Source organism: Protobothrops mucrosquamatus, unplaced genomic scaffold (assembly GCF_001527695.2).
Source record: "Protobothrops mucrosquamatus isolate PMUCROS unplaced genomic scaffold, P.Mucros_1.0 scaffold148, whole genome shotgun sequence".
NCBI classification, from domain to species: domain Eukaryota; kingdom Metazoa; phylum Chordata; class Lepidosauria; order Squamata; family Viperidae; genus Protobothrops; species Protobothrops mucrosquamatus.
This window is the reverse complement of record NW_015386513.1, coordinates 606561-625046: the sequence shown is the minus strand read 5'-3', so window position 1 is coordinate 625046 and position 18486 is coordinate 606561. Positions and strand designations below refer to the sequence as shown.

Genomic DNA, 18486 nt, shown 5'->3' with positions numbered 1-18486 from the left:
CAATTAACCAGTGGAACAGCTTGCCTCCAGAAATCGTGCACACTTCATCACTGGGGATTTTTAAAAAGAGACTGGATAGTCACTTGTCTGAGATGGTATAGGACAGGTTCTCCTGCTTGAGCAGGGGGCTGGATTAGAAGACCTCCAAGGTCCCTTCCAGCTCTATTCTATTCTACTTCCTGTCAGGTCCTCTCAAACCTCATTCTTGGGGCTCTGCCATTCTGTTGGGGGGGGAGGTATCTCTCTGTTGGGAGGGGGGCAAAGTCTTGTGGGCTCTGGGATGTATTTCCTTTACTTTGTTCTCTTCACCTTTGATGCATCTCTTTGGGTGTGAAGGGGGGGAGGAATGTGCCTGGGGCCATCTGCCTTATCTCTACTTTGCTGGGAAGAGACTGCAATGCCTGAGAATCCTCCAGTTTCCATAACAACTTCACACCTGTGGATTGGCTAGAATTGAGCTGGACAGTTGTGTACTGGAGAGGGGTTTGAAAAGGGACTTTTAATTTAATGTTTCACGTGGGAATTATTCAGATCTTGCCTTGCCTTTCTGCTTTCACTATCTCTCAATAAAAAGTTCCTGTTGAAGGAACTTACCGAGAGTTCTGCTTTCTTGGGAGTACTAGCTGAGGCAGGACCTTACACTTCCTCTCCCCAGTTGCTTCTACCCGTCCTATCCAATCTGGCAGGAAGGGCAAGCTCTGGGTTCCATCAACTACTAGGGAGTCTGGCTGGTAAAGCCCACAAAGCTGCTGTGGTCTCCCTCCTTTGAGAGATCATCCCACTGAAATTAAGACTGGCCCCATCCCTGTTGGCCTTTCATGAGGCCTTGAAAATGTGGCTTTATGCTCAAGTCTGGAGCCCTGGGCGTGGGTCACTGCCTGTCTCCTGGTTGCACGGATGATGGATCAGATCGTGCCCAGTTGCTATGTGTATTATTTTTGTTTTTATTTGCTTTATTGTAAACCACCAGCGGATTTTACTCTGCTGGTCATGACTCTGGGGGGCGCTGCTCATCTCCGTTTCAAGGCCATTGAGCCAGCCTGTCCAAAGACATTTCCGCAGTCATGTGGCCAGCATGATGTCATGGAGCGCTCGGTACCACAAAAGTGGTACCTATTAATCTACTCGCATTTGCTGCTAGGTGGGCAGGAGCTGAGGTGAGGACGGGAGCTCACCCCGTCACATGGCACAGGTCTCGAACCTGGGCTGCTGGCTCTCCAGGCGACGAGCCCAGCATCTTAACCACCATGCCATCCCATAAGCCATCTAGAGTAGAATAAAAATGAGATGGTTTTAAAATTAATGATGAGAAAAGGATGTTAACAAAACGTATGAGATGGATTATTGAAAAGAATTGATTGCTAAAACTGGGTTTCAAATAGAAAAAAGTAAAATGCTTTGGCATTATTGTTACTAATATAAATTCTATATTATTTCATACTTTCATATTTTCCATCCTTAAGTTTGGATGAAAGGGTGGGTGCTGTTGAGAAGCAAGATAAGGTTGGAATTAGAAGGACACAAATGAGGTTTTTCACACGGCTTTTTATGGTTCGATAAAGTTAAAGTTAATGTTAGATTTTAGAAACCATTATATTAGAAGTACCATATTAAGAATAGGGAATAAACTCCAGTTGTATCTGAAAATACCTTTATTGGTTTTCAGCAAAGAAGCTTTTTATAGAAAAAAAAAACAGCAGGCAAAGAAAAATGATTAAACTGTCAGGATTTGTTAGTACAAGAACATGGAGAAATCAAGAAAACAATTCACTGCAGAGGGATTTAGTTTTCAATGGTTTTCATATGTACAATTAAAGGAAGATTTAATATAGCTAGAAAGTAAAAGAAATTATCTAGGACAGGGGTCCCCAACCTCCGGTCCGTGGACCGGCACCGGTCCACAGCATGCCAACAACCAGGCCGCACAAACAAGCAAAGCTCCATCCTCGGGATGCTGGCAGCATTCAAAACCACCACCACCCAGTCCGCAGAAAAACATTTCTCCATGGCACCAGTCCCTGGTGACCGAAAGGTTGGGGACCTCTGATCTAGGATGTATAAAGTTATACTAGTCAGTAATGGAAATATGAAAAACCTGAAGGGACACATGCATGGTGAACTTGTGAAAAAGCGAACAAAAAATAGATACAAATGCATAGGATAAATATTCAGATGAAATCAGAACTTTTTTTATTGGGACTTATGTATAACCAATTTTAAAAAAAGTAAAAGGTTGATTTTGTATATGGTAATTGCAGCAAGATGAATATATCTACATAACACAGGAATAATTGAAAACCACAGTGGAGGAGTGGATTAGGATGATGTCAGAATTTGCAAAAATGGCATAACTGAGCTGTTTGATCAGGGATAAAAGCAATGAGTACTTGTATAAAAGATTGGAAATCTTTTATGGTCTTTTTGATGAAAATGGAAAAAAACCCCAAATCTTGATTTCTGAATTTGCTGATTAAAAAGGGTTGAATATGGGAAGAATATAACCAAGTAATGTCATCTTAAAGAGGGAGGTGGGATAATAAGTAACTGCCATAAAGAAGATCACAAGTCACTTCTTTAAGCAACTTTTCCTTTCTTTATCTGTATTGTCTCTCACACCTTTTATCTTTTTGCTTTTTCCTAACTTTCCTTTATATATGTATCTTTTACTCATGTAAAAATCTTTAATCATAATTCTATTAAAAAAAGAAACTCGTGCAGAGCAAAGGGTTGAAGGCTGAATCCTACGTGGAACTGTTAAAAGAAACTCGGTATCTTTAGTTAAGGCTCAGGGGAGACCTGATAGTGGTCTTCCAATCATGAAGGGATTGATTAGGGCAGTGGTTCTCAACCTGTGGTCCGCGGACCCCTGAGAGTCCCTGATGTCATCACAGAGGGTCAGTGAAGGCTTGAAGAAATGTTACAGTTTAAATCTTGAGTTAATGAAATAAAATTGGTTTGGCATGATCTGTTTTTAACAAACCCGTGCTGGCTACTGGTTATAACTTTGTTTGCTTCTAGTTGTTTGCAGATCTGTTTTTTGATTATCTTTTCTAGGATCTTCCTAGGTATTGATGTTAAACGGATTGGTCTGTAGTTTCCTGGGTCTGTAATTGATCTTTCCTTTTTGTAAGATGCAAGCCAACCCTTCTTTCATTTCTGTTGGGATTCAGCAACTTGTGGCTCTATTTTGACAAACGAACAAGGACACCCTGGGGCTATTTCTGCTGCTGAGAGCAACTTATTTGTCCTTGATGCGTCTTCCATCACCCCATAACGAAACAGCCTGTTGGAAGCCAAGAAAGGCTGTGTTCCTGCAGTCCTTGGAGCCCCACGTATGGTTGGACGGGCAAAGCAGCCACTCTCTGCACTTTCCCCAGCTCTGAGGACAGGATGTTCAAAAGGGCCCTGGGTATTTTGTGCCTTTCTGACTTATATATTATACTTTTATTACTATAGTTGTCATTCCCAAACTTATTGTTGTAAGCTGCCCCAGGGAATCTTTGCTTTGAAGTGAACAAATACATTTTATTGGAACATGCTTTAAAATATTCCTAGTTTGTTCTTCCAAACCACAGTCTCTGACTCTGTTGTCAACAGGGCTCAGGGGCAGGCAGTGTTAAAGACAGAGATGTATGTCCCAAACTATGCTACAAGTCCTTCCTCTGGTGCAGTGGAGGTGGTTGCTCATTGGATACCTAGATAGTTACTGGCTTTTTTACACAGCCCAGACTAGGGCATCTCCTCACACTTTGTTACTGGGAGATGGAGGCTCTGGGCCAGCAAGGACCTTGGCCTCTTGATCAGGTGGCGTTGCTGATGGCTATCCATTTGGTGGACTGTATTTAACAGAATAACAGAGTTGGAAGGGACCTTGGAGGTCTTCTAGCCCAACGCCCTGCTCAAGCAGGAGACTCTATGCCATTCCAGAAAGTGGCTGTCCAGTCTGTTCTTAAAAGCCTCCAGTGATTAGTGATGGAGCATCCACAACTTCTGAAGGCCAGCTGTTCCACTGGTTAATTGTTCTTACTGTTCGGAAAATTCTCCTTAGTTCTAGGTTGCTTCTCTTCTTGGTTAGTTTTCATCCATTGTTTCTCATCTTGCCTTTTGATGCTTTGGAAAATAGTTTGACCTCCTCATCTTTGTAGGAGTCCTTCAATATTGGAAGACTGCTATCATGTCATCCCTGGTCCTTCTTTTCACTAGAGTAGACAAACCCAACTCCTGCAACAGTTCTTCATGTGTTTTAGCTTCCAGCCCCTTAATAATCTTTGTTGCTCTTTTCTGCACTCTTTCCAGAGTCCCAACATCTTTTTTATAATATGGTGACCAAAGCTGGATGCAGTATTCCAAGTGTAGTCTTACTAAGGCTTCATCTGAAATGCCTCCTAGAGCAAGACTACATCCATTTGGTTCACCTTCTTTACAAGAAACCCAGAAGTCAAGAAGGGTGAAGGAGCCCAAAATAAACTTGACCCTTGATCTTCCACTGGCGTGCCCCATGTTGCTTGCCCTCTTAAAAGACTGTCATCTTCCTTGGAAGCAGAGATGTTTTTCTGAATACTGTAGCTTAATTAGTGATTTAGACTCTGTCTGATGGTTGCTGAAAAGAGGTTAATTGTTGTTAACCCCCATTTTTTTTCCTGGCTTCTCATTACTCAGTTGTCAGCCCAGCCATTCAAAGGAGCATCTGGAACATTAATGAATTGGAGGCAAGGTTGCCTTAGACTGAAGACTCTGTAGAATTTTAAGCAATTAACTTTGCTAAAGCTGCTGCCCAAAGAATCGCCGTTCAGCAGTTTGAGAAAGTGAAATTCTATTAGAGCTCTGTCTCCCCAAGGTTGGAAGGTTTGCTACCCTGATTATGTCGGCCCAGACACGTTGGCAAGAAGGCCCTGGGGTCTGGTCCCATCACTCCAACTGCCTCTTAGCGGTCAAGCTAATCCCACTTCAAAATCTCATTTTCTCATAAAGCCTTAGAGCTGCAACCTGCTTTCCCTCACGGTAGCAGGTAGGTTTCTCCCCTCCCTTCTGCTGGTGTTGCAAGAACCAGGACAGACAATTCTTCCCACAAAGGAAGCCTTGAATTGGGGCAGGGGAATCCATGTAGCCCCCTCAGTGGGAGGCTTGTAGACATGCATTGAACTGCACCTCCAGGCAGTTTCTGGACCTTCGGCTCTACATCCTAGCAGATCCAGGATTGTGCTCTGCTCTGCTCTCCTCTCCTCATACCGACTTCCTCTGGTTCCCAGAGCAGAGGAGCCATTGATGTGCTGGTTGGGACAGACAGATGCCCAAGTGCAAAGCCCCTGGCCTTGGCCTCTGCCTGCTCTGGTGCTGCTCTGCTCAATCAGCCCATCCCTTTCCATAAAACTGGCTCCACCTCGCAACCTCCTTAGAGAGATTGTATCCCTGTGAAGTAACATCTTCCATAAACAAACAGAATAACAACATAACAGAGTAGGAAGGGACCTTGGAGGTCTTCAATCCAATCCCCTGCTTGACCCTAGACCAGGGGTAGGCAACCTTGGCTCTTTTATGACTCGTGGACTTCAACTGCCAGAATTCCTGAGCCAGCCTGGCTCAGCTTGGAAACTCTCCCTTTCCCCTCAGCATGGCTGGCTCAGGAATTCTGGGAGTTGAAGTCCACGAGTCATAAAAGAGCCCAGGTTGCCTATCCCTGCCCTAGACCATTCCAGAGTAATGGCTGTCCACTCTCTTCCAGTGGAGTTTCTGCTGTGGGCTCAAGCAGGGTGCTGGCACAATCCACCTGATAGGAACCAGAGAGAAACCTTGATGGACCTTGTCCTGAAGATACTTTTGCTAACAATCGCCTGCACTGATCGTTCACTTGTCATAAGGCATTGAGGTGGCCCCTTCTTGCTGGATCACTTCCCTCTGTTGCTTCTCTCTTGTGCCTCAGGCCTTTTTTTATCAGGTCATATAAAATCTGACTGTAAGAAGGGATGGGCAGGATGTCTTTCTGAGCTCATGTGTGCCAAATATTGGGACTAAAACAGGGGAGATGGGAATTGTAGACCAAAGCGTTTGGGAGGCAGCAGATTGGGAGAAGATTGGTAAGCCATAGTCTGGTGCCTGTTGGATCAGAGGGCCTCAGCCCAAATCACTGTCCTTGTTAAGGAAGTGCTCAGGGAAGTGGTGGATGTGAGATTTTTGCTTTTCACCTTCCCTATAAACATTCTGCCTCCTGGTAAAATTTTAGATTCTTCAAGGTTAAATGCTGGTCAATGACTGAAATGAAGAGACTTGACTTAAATATGAAGTGTTGTAATAGGCACCAAATGATTTTTCACTGGTGTTTTGCTTTTCAAGTAATGAAATATGGACGGTGTTGAAATGGAAGAGAGGTTTAGGCTCTGGTGGGCAACAGCTTCTTGACTTCGCTCCCATTCACAGAAGCAGCGGGGGTCTCTCCCGGGTGGACCTTGAGCTGAGTTGGTGCAGCTCATGTGAAGACAGGCGTGGAGTCCCCCAAATTGGCCACAGGCTGGGGGGGGTGGCTGCTTCCTGACAGCAACCCTGAGTGAAGGCTGAGTCTGGGGAGGCCTGCTTTCATCCCCTCCTCCCTGGAGGTTTTTTTTAGAGAGCAGCTTTAGTGTGAGATTGAATCAGGCTCCTGGGAAGTGCCTTGAATTATGAAAATGCCCAGGAGATCATCGTGAAGATCAGGGCTTTCATATTTCCCCAGCATTTTTTCCATGGCAAAAAGAGTTCCCCCCACATTTTAAAGATGCTTTCCAATTTATGTCAAACCATGTTTTGGAGCTCAGTCACCGAGAACACTGGAATTGCTTTACAGGGGCGCCTTTTCAATCCCTCTCCGCAGGCCTCCTTTGCTGGCCACAGTTCCTGGTGCAAGGGATGCTCCTCCTGGGAGGGAAGTGGGGTCAGTCAGGGAGACTCCAGGCATCCTGGAACTGAAGCCCAGAAAGAGTAGATTGCACCCATGCAAGAGCCACTGAATATGCCTCCGTCTTCGGAAAAATAAATGAAAAAAACCACCTTTTTTTTGCATCAAAACGAATGAGAGCGATTGAAAAACTGCAGCAGAGGCTTCCAGCATGAACAGCAATCGCCACAGTAATGTTGCATACCAGCAGGCAGCTGCTTGTGGATCTGGGAGACCCTGCTGAGGAGGCCCTGATCTGACCTGACCCTTCTCTTTTCCTCCAGGACCCTCGGAGCAAGCACAAGTTCAAGATCCACACATACTCCAGCCCAACTTTCTGCGATCACTGCGGCTCCTTGTTGTACGGACTTATCCACCAGGGGATGAAATGCGACAGTAAGTCCCAGCCAGCGAGGTCTGGTCCCAGGGAAACGCCCTGCTCCGTTCACCTATTCTTGCAGGGGTCCTTCTGAGCATATCGGAGCAGTGGGAGAAACGGGAAGGGGGGCTCCTTGCATGGGGGAGCTGTGGGCCGGGCAGCTGCAGCTCTGGCACCCTGGCAAAATGATAAACGAGCAGAGAATAGAGCTGCTGCCTCGGAGGGAACAGAGGAGGTTGGGTGTGTGTGTGTGAATGCAAGGAAGCAGCTGCCAGTCTTGTCTCTCACCAGTTGCAGGCAAGGAGTCTCTGTGTGTGGGAACATCTCTGTCCTTTCACAATGTCTATGGAGATTCTCAATCATCCAGGTCATGGTTGCCCCAAAGGTGCTTTTTCCAAAAGGCAACTGGACTTTCTTGGTTTTTTTCCTCTGAAGATGTTTCACTTGTCTATCCAAGAGATTGTTGGATGAGAAGTGAAATGTTTTCAAGAGAAAAAAACCAAGAAAGTCCAGTTGTCTTTTGGAAAAAGCGTCTTTGGGTTCACAATCCCCTGCTATTCCTTTATGCAGATACGGGTGGTGTGTCAGCCTCCTCCCTGCACTGAATGTGTGGGGCAAAGCTGCCAGGCACATCAAGGTGAGGGGTAACCTCCAGAGCCCCCCTGCCCTAACTCCTCTCTCCCTGAAATGCTTGGTTATCATGCCACCAGTCCACAAGCCACCAGCCCAGCTGCACAGGGCTGGCTACTCCCTGATTGGTGCACTGTACAGGGGCACAACCATGCATGGGGGTCAGACCTGGACTGTGGAAGGCAAGAGGTGCTTTCTCCTGGCAGCCTCAGCGCTTCTTCCTAAGACTTGCTGAAGAAAGCCTGCAGACCAGCTTCATCCCTTGACACAAATCAGGGCCAGAGGGTCCCTGTGCGAATAGAGCCCAGGCTTCCTGCCTCTGGAATTGCTACCTGAGGGGCTGCCATGCTTTTGAGGAGTGGCAAAGCGTCTCCCTGCCCATAGAGCCACAGACTGTCTTACCGGGAGTCCCATCACAGACTAAGCTGGAGCAGCACGCCCTCTGGGGTGGCTTCTGCAACTCAACAGGTAGTCATATTTCCATGTTGCCCAGTACCCTTGAAGAGTTTCTCATAGATTATTTAGATGAGGAGATGGAAGAGGAACCCATCAAATTGGCAGGCAACACCAAGCTAGGGGGAATAGCCCAGACTTTAAAAGATAAGATTTAGAAGGATCTTGACAAACTTGACTATTGGGCCTAGCCAACAAAATGCAGTTTAGCGGTGAGAAAAGTAAAGTTTTACACTTAGGCAAGAAAAATCAAATGTACAGTACAGAATAGGTGGTACCTGGCTCAATAGTAGTGACTGTAAGAGGGATCTAGGAGTCTTATTGGACAACCGCTTAAGTATGAGCCAGCAGGGTGTGGCAGCTGCCAAAAAGCCAGTGCAGTCCTAGACTGTATCAAGAGAGGGATAACATCAAGATCATGGGAAGTGATAGTAGCGTTTTATATTGCACTGGTGAGACCACACTTGGAATACTGCATCCAGTTCCAGTCACCATTATACAAAAAAGATGCTGAGGCTCTAGAAAGAGCAGAGAGAAGAGCAACAAAGATGATAAGGGGCCTGGAGGCTAAATCATACGATGAACATTTGCAGGAACTAGGTATGTCTAGCCTAAAAAGAGAAGTACCAGGGGTGACTGCATTTGAAGAGCAGTCATGGAGAAGATGGGTCTTCATAGAGAAGTCATAGAGAGGATGGGTCTTCTCCATAGCACCTAGGAGCAGGACAAGAAGTAATGTACGGAAGATCATTAAAGACAGATCCAACCTGGAACTAAGGAGAAATTTCATGTCAGTGAGAACAGTCAATCGCTGGAATGGCTTGCCTCCTGAGTTGTGGGTGCTCCATCGCTGGAGGTGTTCAAGAAAAGATTGGACAGCCATTGGTCCAGAATGATACAAAGACTCCTGCCTTGGGCAGAGATGGACTACTAGAAGACTTCCAAGGTCCCTTCCAGCCCTCGGATTCTGTGATTCCAAGTTGAAAATTCCCAATGCAGGAAAGGTAGGCTAGCAATCACAAAATATGAGCTTAGGGAGCCCCCTAGTGCCCGCCTTACAAATTGCAGCCACCTACCTAATGTGCCGAGGTGTCAGAGACCAAAGAAGCAAACAAAACGTTTCCCTCCAGGTATTTGGATCCCAGGCAGGCAGGAGGCTTCCGAAGGGGCACCAGCAGCCTCCTAAATAAGGCACATCTTTTTCTGGGCTCACATGGTAGCTGAGGGAATGCAGAAAAATACATGTCTGAGGATTCCTATCACCGCTTCCTTAGAGCTTATTAGATAGATAGGTAGATAGGTAGGTAGGTAGATAGGTAGATATAAGTAACATATAAATATTATTCACTGTCCATCTTGAATATATAACGGAAGGAGGAAGCTTGAGAGTTCACAAGGTTAATGCTGTATGGAATGAAACTCTGGCTGAATCTGGATGTTCTGCTTCGGATACCACGGAGCCCCCTCCTCCCAGAAGGGAACAAGGAAAACAGGTCGTGAAGAGGGTGTGTGGTGTCCCAGATAATCTTATGGACCCTGCTCAAGCAGCGCTTCTGTGCCATGTCCTGGATGGGAGGGAGGGAACTGCCAATGATCTTTTCAGCCATCCTCACCACTCTCTGCCCCGTCTTCCTGTCTGAAGCAGGGATACTTCCAAACCAGACTGTGATGCTGTATGACAGGATGCTCTCGATCGTCCCCCTGTAGAAAGTGGTCAGGACAGGGGAAGGAAGATGTGCTTTTCTCATGCGACGCAGAAAATGCAGGTGCTGCATTTTTTCCAGTAGTCTTCCTGTTTCCATTGGAGCCGAAGGTCCTGGGGAGAGGCATTCAGAATCCTGAGAACGGGCTGGGGGAGAGGAAGGCTGAACCCCTGGAATATCCCAGGCTTGTAGAAGTCCTAGGGGCTCCACAGGGAGAAGAACCCCAGTTAATGTCTGAAGGAGGAGTTACTCTGTAGTGATGTTCTTAAATATCAGTCCAATAGGGAGCAATCTGCTTGTGGGAGGGGAGGGCCTCCTGCCCTCCCCCACCCCCATAGTATTTCTTCTCATATCTCCCTGGGAAGGAAACATTTTGGAAAAACAGGCAGAAGGAAGTGCAATGAAAAGACGTACCTATAGCCCTTTGGGGGCCTCCAGATTTAAAGAGCATTTTCCCGGCATGCCAAAACAGCATGGTAGAATCCCAGATACCTTGTATGTCTTATAGAGAACCTAGTTGATCCCCTGGTCTGTCCAGGTCAGGAATCCTCAAATCATCCCAGATGTTTGGCTACCCCATCTTGACTCGAGTGGATGGAGCCCCAGTGACTCCAGGGGGCTTTTACCCTGCTTCATAGCCCTGAGAGTCAGAAGATCTTCCTTATTTTGAATTGGGGTATCTCGTGTAAATTTCCTCCCTGTTGGTTTCTGGGCACTCTGGCGACTGAGGCCACGCCTGCTTCCCTGGGACAGCCCTTCAGACATCGGAGGATTGCTATCAAGACTCAGCCTTGTCTTCTGATGATGCCTTTTCTCTCCCTGCCTCAGCTTGCATGATGAACGTGCACAAGCGCTGCGTGATGAATGTGCCGAGCCTCTGTGGGACGGACCACACCGAGCGCCGGGGCCGGATTCACATCAAGGCGGACATCGAGAACGAGGTCCTGACGGTGATTGGTAAGTCTGACTTCTTGGTGACGCGTGGAAGAAAAACGGATCCCTTCCTGTTGCAGGGGATCCCATGCTTTTGCGTGACGGCTGCACATGTCCATAATGTGTGGGGGTAGAAAAGGGATTACAGATAGTCCTCTTCTTACCATCACAGTTGAGCTCAAACTTTCTGTTGCTAAGTGAGGTATTTGTTAGGTGGGTTTTGCCCTGTTTCATGATGGTTAAATGAATCACTGGAGTTAAGCTAGTAACGGTTGTTAAGTGAGTCTGGCTCCCCCATTGACTTTGCTTATCAGAAGATCGCAAAAGGGGATCACGTGACTCCGGGATGCTGCAACCATCATAAATATGAGTCAGTTGCCAAGTGGCTGAATTTTGATCACGTGACCCTGGGGATGCTGCAATGGTCGTAAGTGTGAAAAATGGTCATAAGTCACTTTTTCAGTGCTGTTGTAAACGTGGTAAGTCAAGGACTACCTCTATTGAGCCAAAGCCTGTGGGGAAACCGCGCTTTTCTTGGCTCACTCACAACCACCCGCTGCGTTGGGCCCTTTCTGAGAGACCAGCCGCGTCCAGCAGGAAAGGCACAGAGAGGTTGAAGCTGAGCTGGCCGAGGTGACCTGTGGTGCCCAGCGCATTGCTAAGCCTTTCTCCTCTGGGCTCTTCTGGCTCAAGATGCAGGGTGGGGGCCACACGGGGTCTCTGACTTCTTTTAGTCTCAGAAGATCCCCTCTAAACACGGGTGGTTCCAGGGAGAGACGGGGGCAGTGCAGCATGGGGCCAGCCTTTCAGACACCCCGTGGGAGGTTAGTTGCACCTGCCAGCTGGGCCTCGGAGAGGGTTTGTGCTGAGATTCTTTTTGTGTGTTGTGGATATTTTCTCAATAGAATTGTTAAAAAAACCTTACCTGCTGTGGTTTTTCAAGAATTTATCACTTCTGGTGCCTGCCTCTGGGCACCACTGGCCTGAATGCCACCTTCCTTCAATTGGCCCACAAAACCAGAGAGATGGGACGGTTTTCCTTTTCACTGGTGTGTGTGTGTGTGTTTGTGTGTGTGTGTGTGTATCCCTCAGACTGGAGGTGTCTAGAGCAGTGGTTCTCAAGTTTTTCTTTGCCATGGACCCCCTTTAAATACTTTTTGTGGCCACGAACCATGGACACGGATCCCCAAGACGTAACTCAAGATGTAAATCATAACATTTCTTCAAGCCTTTGGGGACCCCCTGTGAGTCACTGAAGACCCCCAGGGGTCCATGGACCACCGGTTGAGAGGCACTGGTCTAGAGCAAAAATCCCCAGACTTATTGGTTTGCAATTTGGCCACTTTCTTTCATTCTTTCAAACTGCCACAGACTGATACTACTGATTTTTGAGGTGCACAGATAACTAGCTCTAGGAACCAAGGCTGGCTGAAAGACAATCCCCTACTCAGGATTCAAGCCAGGGAATCTCCTCGCTCAACAGGTGGCTTCTTTCCATGTCCTTCCTGGTGTCTCCGTCCCCAAGAATGAAAAGTGATGCTCAGGCTATAACAGGCATTCTTCATCTTCCTCTTTTGGGTGCAAATTAGCAATCTCGCTGTAAGGACCTGCCCCAGCTGGTCCCTCTGGAAAGTAAGACTCAAAAGAGCTTTTACTGAGAGAAAGTGGTTGCAGTAAAGTCAGGCACAATCTGAAAGTCCTGCACAAAGCACAAAGCAATTATTTTGGTTTTCCAATCCCAACCCCCTTAACCAGTCCATCGGCAGCCAATGTGATGCCGAGAAGATGTTTTGAGAATGCTGAGGTGCTGGGCAGATAACAGTTCACACTCAGGGCATGACGGCCTTGGAACCAGGCTGGAACCGGCTGGAAAGGAGTCTGCTTCGTCTCTGAAGACAATCCCCCTCCCTAATTCCCAAGCGGTTACAGCGAAAGCGAAAGCGAAAGCAATGCGATAGATGCCGGCAAACCTTCCTCCCCGCCCTCCGACCGAATGGCAGGACACGATGGTGGACCTGACTCTCACTTTACATAAATACCCATCATGCTATTCCTTTTTGTGGTCATCAAGATTATACAAAGCACAGAAAAGCTAAGGAACTACAGAGAGTCCTCAACTTACAACAGTTCTTTTAGTTATCGTTCAAAGTTACAGTGGCCCTGAAAAAAGTGAGTTATGACCGTTTTTCCTACTTACGACTGTTACAGCATCCCCATGGCTGTGTGATTAAAATGTGAACTTTTGGCAACTGCTTCCTATTTATGACAGTTTCATTGTCTTAGGGACGTATCATCACCTTTTGCGACCTTCTGACGAGCAAAGTCCATGGGGAAGCCAGATTCACTTAACAACCCTGTTACTAATTTAACAGCTGCAGTGATTCACTTAACAACTGTGGTAAGGAAGACTGTAAAATGGGGCAAAACTCATTTAACAACTATCTCACTTAGCAATAGAAATTTTGGTCTCAATTGTGCTCATAAGTTGAGGACTCCCTGTAAATTAAAGATATGAGATAGGGCAGGGGTAGGCAACCTCGGCTCTTTTATGACTCGTGGACTTCAACTCCCAGAATTCTGGGAGTTGAAGTCCACGAGTCATGAAGGGGCCATAGTTCCCCCATGCTGGCTCAGGAATTCTGGGAGTTGAAGTCCACGAGTCATAAAAGAGCCAAGGTTGCCTATCCCTGAGATGGGGGATAGATTTCTCATTCACCGCAGCCCTTCCACTTTTCTCCGTGTCTTTCTGTCCTGGAAAAGCATCTTGTCTTCCACCACTTCCACCCATTCTCCATCCATTGCTATTTGTTCTTTAAACATGTGCTCCCCCCCCCCCCGCCTTTTGGAAGGCCTCATCAGTGGGATCCGGCCACATCCATTTATTCTCTCCATATTATCAGCCCCTTCAGTGGACTTCTTTCCTTTAAGGCAGAGGTGGGTAACTGTGGCCCTTGAGGACTTCAACTCCCAGAATTCCTGAACCAGCCATGTTGACTCAAGAATTCTGGGAGTTGAGGTTCACAGGTCGTAAAGGGGCTGCAGCTGCCCAATCTGTTTTAAGGCCACTCATTTCAATCCCTGTTTCAAACCACCTTCATTTACTGCCCACAAATTCTTGATCCTCTCCCTTCTTTTGCCAAGCAACCCATTTCCACTGCATACAACCTATTTTCATATTTCTCCTGACATATCCAACCCTCCCTTCAACTTTTTCTGTAAACATTTGCACATCGTAAACTGTCTTCATCAATTTCCCCATCTTTAGTAAACATTCCATCAACTTATGCAAATCTGTTACTTGCTCTGGCAGGTGGGCCATTTGCATCTAACTTGCAGTCCTCCTCTGCGTTTTCTTCGTCAACTCCCTTGGCCTTTGATCAATTAATTCTTCGACTTGTGCTTATCATTATCTCATAGGATCTATTTGACATTTGCCACAAATCAATTGGATTCACAGCCCACAACTTGACATCTTCAAAAGCCCAACCCACATACATTTACACTCGCATCTAATATACTTCTGACATCTACACAAGCATTTATCTATAAAAATATGTCAAACAATCACGGGAACATAGCACATTCTTATCCTGCTTAGTGCTGTAGCCTTCTATTCGTTCCCTTACATGTTTACTTCCATCATACACTTCCTACTTTCAGCCACCAACTTTCAACTCCATGTTCACACAAAGTTCCATTGTTGTTGTTGTTAGTTGTGAAGTTGTGTCCGACCCATCGCGACCCCATGGACAACGTTCCTCCAGGCCTTCCTGTCCTCTACCATCTTCTGGAGTCCATTTAAGCTCACGCCTGCTGCTTCAGTGACTCCATCCAGCCACCTCATTCTCTGTCGTCCCTTTCTTCTATTGCCCTCAATCTTTCCCAGCATTAGGCTCTTCTCCAGGGAGTCCTTCCTTCTCATTAGGTGGCCAAAGTACTTGAGTTTCAACTTCAGGATCTGGCCTTCTAAAGAGTAGTCGGGGTTGATCTCCTCTAGGACTGACCGGTTGGATCGCCTTGCAGTCCAGGGGACTCGCAGGAGTCTTCTCCAGCACCAGAGTTCAAAGGCCTCCATTCTTTGTCGCTCAGCCTTTCTTATGGTCCAACTTTCACAGCCATACATTGCAACTGGGAAAACCATGGCCTTGACTATATGCACTTTTGTTGGCAGGGTGATGTCTCTGCTTTTTAGTATGCTGTCTAGATTTGCCATAGCTTTCCTCCCCAGGAGCAAGCGTCTTTTAATTTCTTGGCTGCAGTCCCCATCTGCAGTGATCTTGGAGCCCAGGAAAATAAAAGTTCCATAATCCAAGCCTATTTGCTTTATTACATGCCTTTTCTAAACCAGCATTCCTAGAATTTGGCAGCTTTAAGCTGTGTGGACTTCATTGCTGGCTGGGAAATTCTGGGGACTGAAGTCCACACCTGCTAAAATGGCGAGCTTAAGAAATGCTGCTGTAAACCAAATATATAGTAAACTTTTCCCCCCCAGCTGTTTCTCAGTGACCGGCCGGAGAACTAAAACATGATATGCACGCACCCTGCCCAGTCCAAAGCTGAACTGTATCTCCCAGATTTTTATTTATGTTCTTGTATTTATTTATTATTAAATTTATTTGAGACTTAGCTCATTCTCGACCCAAAATCTGTCAAACAGCTTCACCTGCTCCTCTCACAAACAGTTTTTGCCTTCACTTTAGGTCAGACATGTCAAACTCGCAACGTCACGTGACGTTGCGCAACGTATTGGAGCTTTTTCGCCATTGCCGGCAATGGGTTGGGCGCGGCTCCGGTATGACATCCCCGCTCTAGGTGGTTTCCTCCGGAAAGAGTGTAGAGAAAAGCAACAAAAATGACTGAGGGCTTGGAGACTAAAACATATGAAGAACAGTTGCAGGGATATGGTTACTCGAGAGAAAAAGAAGGACTAGGGGTAAAATGATAGCAGTACTCTAATATTTGAGGGGCTTCCACAAAGAAGAAGGGTCTCAACTTGTTTTCCAAACCGCCGGAAGGCTTCAGACACACACACACCCCAGTATGTAAGCTGTTTCTCCCTCATCCTTGTTCCCAGAGTGCGTTTGTTCTTCATGCACAGCCTCTCGCAGTTCAAAAGGCCACCAACACGGCCTGTTGTCATTGCTGCCCATTGGCAAAACCCCAGGTGTTTGGATGCTTTGCACAGGTGGTTCTCGACTTACAACCGTTTGTTTAGTGACCGTTCAAAGTTACAACAGCACTGAGAAAAGTGACTTATGGCTGTTTTTCACACTTATGACCTTTGTAGCATCCCCGTGGTCACGTGATCAAAATTCAGACGCTTGGCAAATGATTCATAGTTGTGACGGTTGCAGTGCCCCAGGACCATGGGATCCCCTTTTGCAACCTTCCGACAAGTAAAGTCAAGGGGAAAACCAGATTCACTTAATGACTATGTTACTAACTTAACAACTGCAGTGATTCACTTAACAACAGTGGTAAGAAAGGTCACAAAATGAGGCAACTCTTTCACTTAGCAACAGAAAGTTTGGGCTCAATTTTGGTCGTATTCTCTTCCTTTTCCCTCTGTGCCAAGCAACTTCCAGATTGTTCCTCGTGTCCCCTCTCTGTTCTCCTATTCCTATTGGGACAAAAACCTGCTTCTGGTCCATTCACACCTGCAGTCATTTTACCTTCGCTCTGCATTTATTCCCTGTTGATATTTACTCCCACCTCTGTTTTCTACTCTTGACATTACCAAAATGCTCCGTAGAAGGTCTGAGCAGCCCTGTAGCCACACATTATCTCAGTCTCTGCTCATCAAAGTGCTTTCAAGCTCCTTCCTTCCCAACATATACAGTATGTATTCATTCATTCATTCCTGAGTTTGAAACCTGGTTCCCCCCACAAATCCCCCTAGACTGCCCCAGTTCCCTTCCGCTTCTCTCTGAGGAACGTCTGGCACCAATTCAGCAGCTCCACGCCTGGCAGCGGAGGGATCTCCAGTGGATCCTTTCCCCTCCCCTTCCCTGGGAAATCCAGACAAAGAAAATAGTCATGAAAAATGAACAGACGGACTACTTTTTCTTCTAATAGCAACCAACAGTTTACGCACAGAAGCCTCGTCAGCGCTGAGCTAGAATAATGGGGAGAGGACAGAAGGAGCTGCTAGCTGTGGTAGCAGCCTTCGGCCTCCTGCCTTCCTTGCACCGGCCCCAGCCCCAAAGGGACCTCCTCACCCAGCAGCTTTTCTGGGCGTCGCTGCTGGCTGGCTGGCAGCCTTAATGGCAGACTATAGGCCAAGCGGGTCATTCAGCTCCCCCCAAAGTATTTTTTCCTTCTTCAGCATTGGCTATTAGATGCCTGACCTTGCACGATGTTCACTGCTGTTTCTCTGGAGTCCTCCCTGAGCTGACTCTGCCAGCGGCTTCCTCCATTGCCCAGTTCACTGCCAGGCAAAACTTTTCTTCCGTTGATGGGGCCTCTGGTTTAAAAAAAAAAGAAGAAAAAGTAAGGAAGGCCACAGCCTACTTCTTGGTAAGTTAGAAAAATGTGGCATACCACAGTATCACCACCAGATGGATTCGCAACTGGCTGGCAACCCGCACTCAATGTGTAGTCCTTAATAGAACTACATCTACATGGAGGGGAAGCACGGAGAGGGGGTTCCTCAAGGTTCTGTCTTGGGCCCAGGACTCTTCAACATCTTCATAAATGATTTAGATGAGGGGATTGAAGGGAATTCATCAAATTTGCAGATGACACCAAGCTGCCAACACTTTAGCAGATAGATTTAAGATTCAGAAGGATCTTGACAGACTTTAACAGTGGGGCCTATCCAACAAAATGCAGTTCAGTGGTGTGAAAAAGATCTTGCATGTACAATAGGTAGGAAAAATCAAATCCCCAGGTACAGAATAGATGGTATCTGGCTCAGCAGTAATACTGTAGTAACTATGAGAGGGCTCTAGTTGTCCTGGTGGATCTCCACATAAGAATGAGTCAGCAGTGTGCTGCGACTGCCCAAAAATGCAGTCCTGGGTTGCATCAACAGAAGGAGAGCATCAAGACCACAGGAAATGATAGTACCACTTTGTACTAGTGAGGCCACACTTCATCCAATTCTGGTCACCACGATACAAAACAACAAAGGTGTTAAGGGGTTTGAAGGCTAAATTGTATGATGAATGGTTAAGGGAACTAGGTATGTCTAATCTAACAAAGAGAAGGATTGGGGTGACATGATAGCAGCCTTTCAATACTTGAAGGGGTGCTTCAAAGAAGAGAGGGTCGACTTATTCTCCATAGCACAAGACAAGAAGCATTGGGTGAAAGATTATTAATGAAAGCTCCAATTTGGAATTAAGGAAAACTTCCTGACAGTGAGAGCAATTAATCACTGGAATAGCTTGCCTCCCAAAGTTGTGGATGCTCCATCACTTCAAGTCAAGATGAGAACTGTGTAAGTGTGATCACACATAAACAACAAGCAGAGCTTCTAA

The 18486-nt window shown here is 46.5% G+C and overlaps 1 protein-coding gene across 1 annotated transcript in view; it reads left to right on the top strand.

The window, feature by feature from the left end:
• The window catches only part of PRKCB (protein kinase C beta), a gene marked incomplete at its 5' end in the record, with an annotated part of 135671 nt that overhangs the window by 17374 nt on the left and 99811 nt on the right, over nucleotides 1-18486 (top strand). The window contains 2 exons of the mRNA XM_015813256.2: nucleotides 7192-7303; nucleotides 10901-11029. Coding sequence (XP_015668742.2) covers nucleotides 7192-7303; nucleotides 10901-11029 — 241 coding nt within the window. The remainder of the gene's footprint in view (nucleotides 1-7191; nucleotides 7304-10900; nucleotides 11030-18486) is intronic.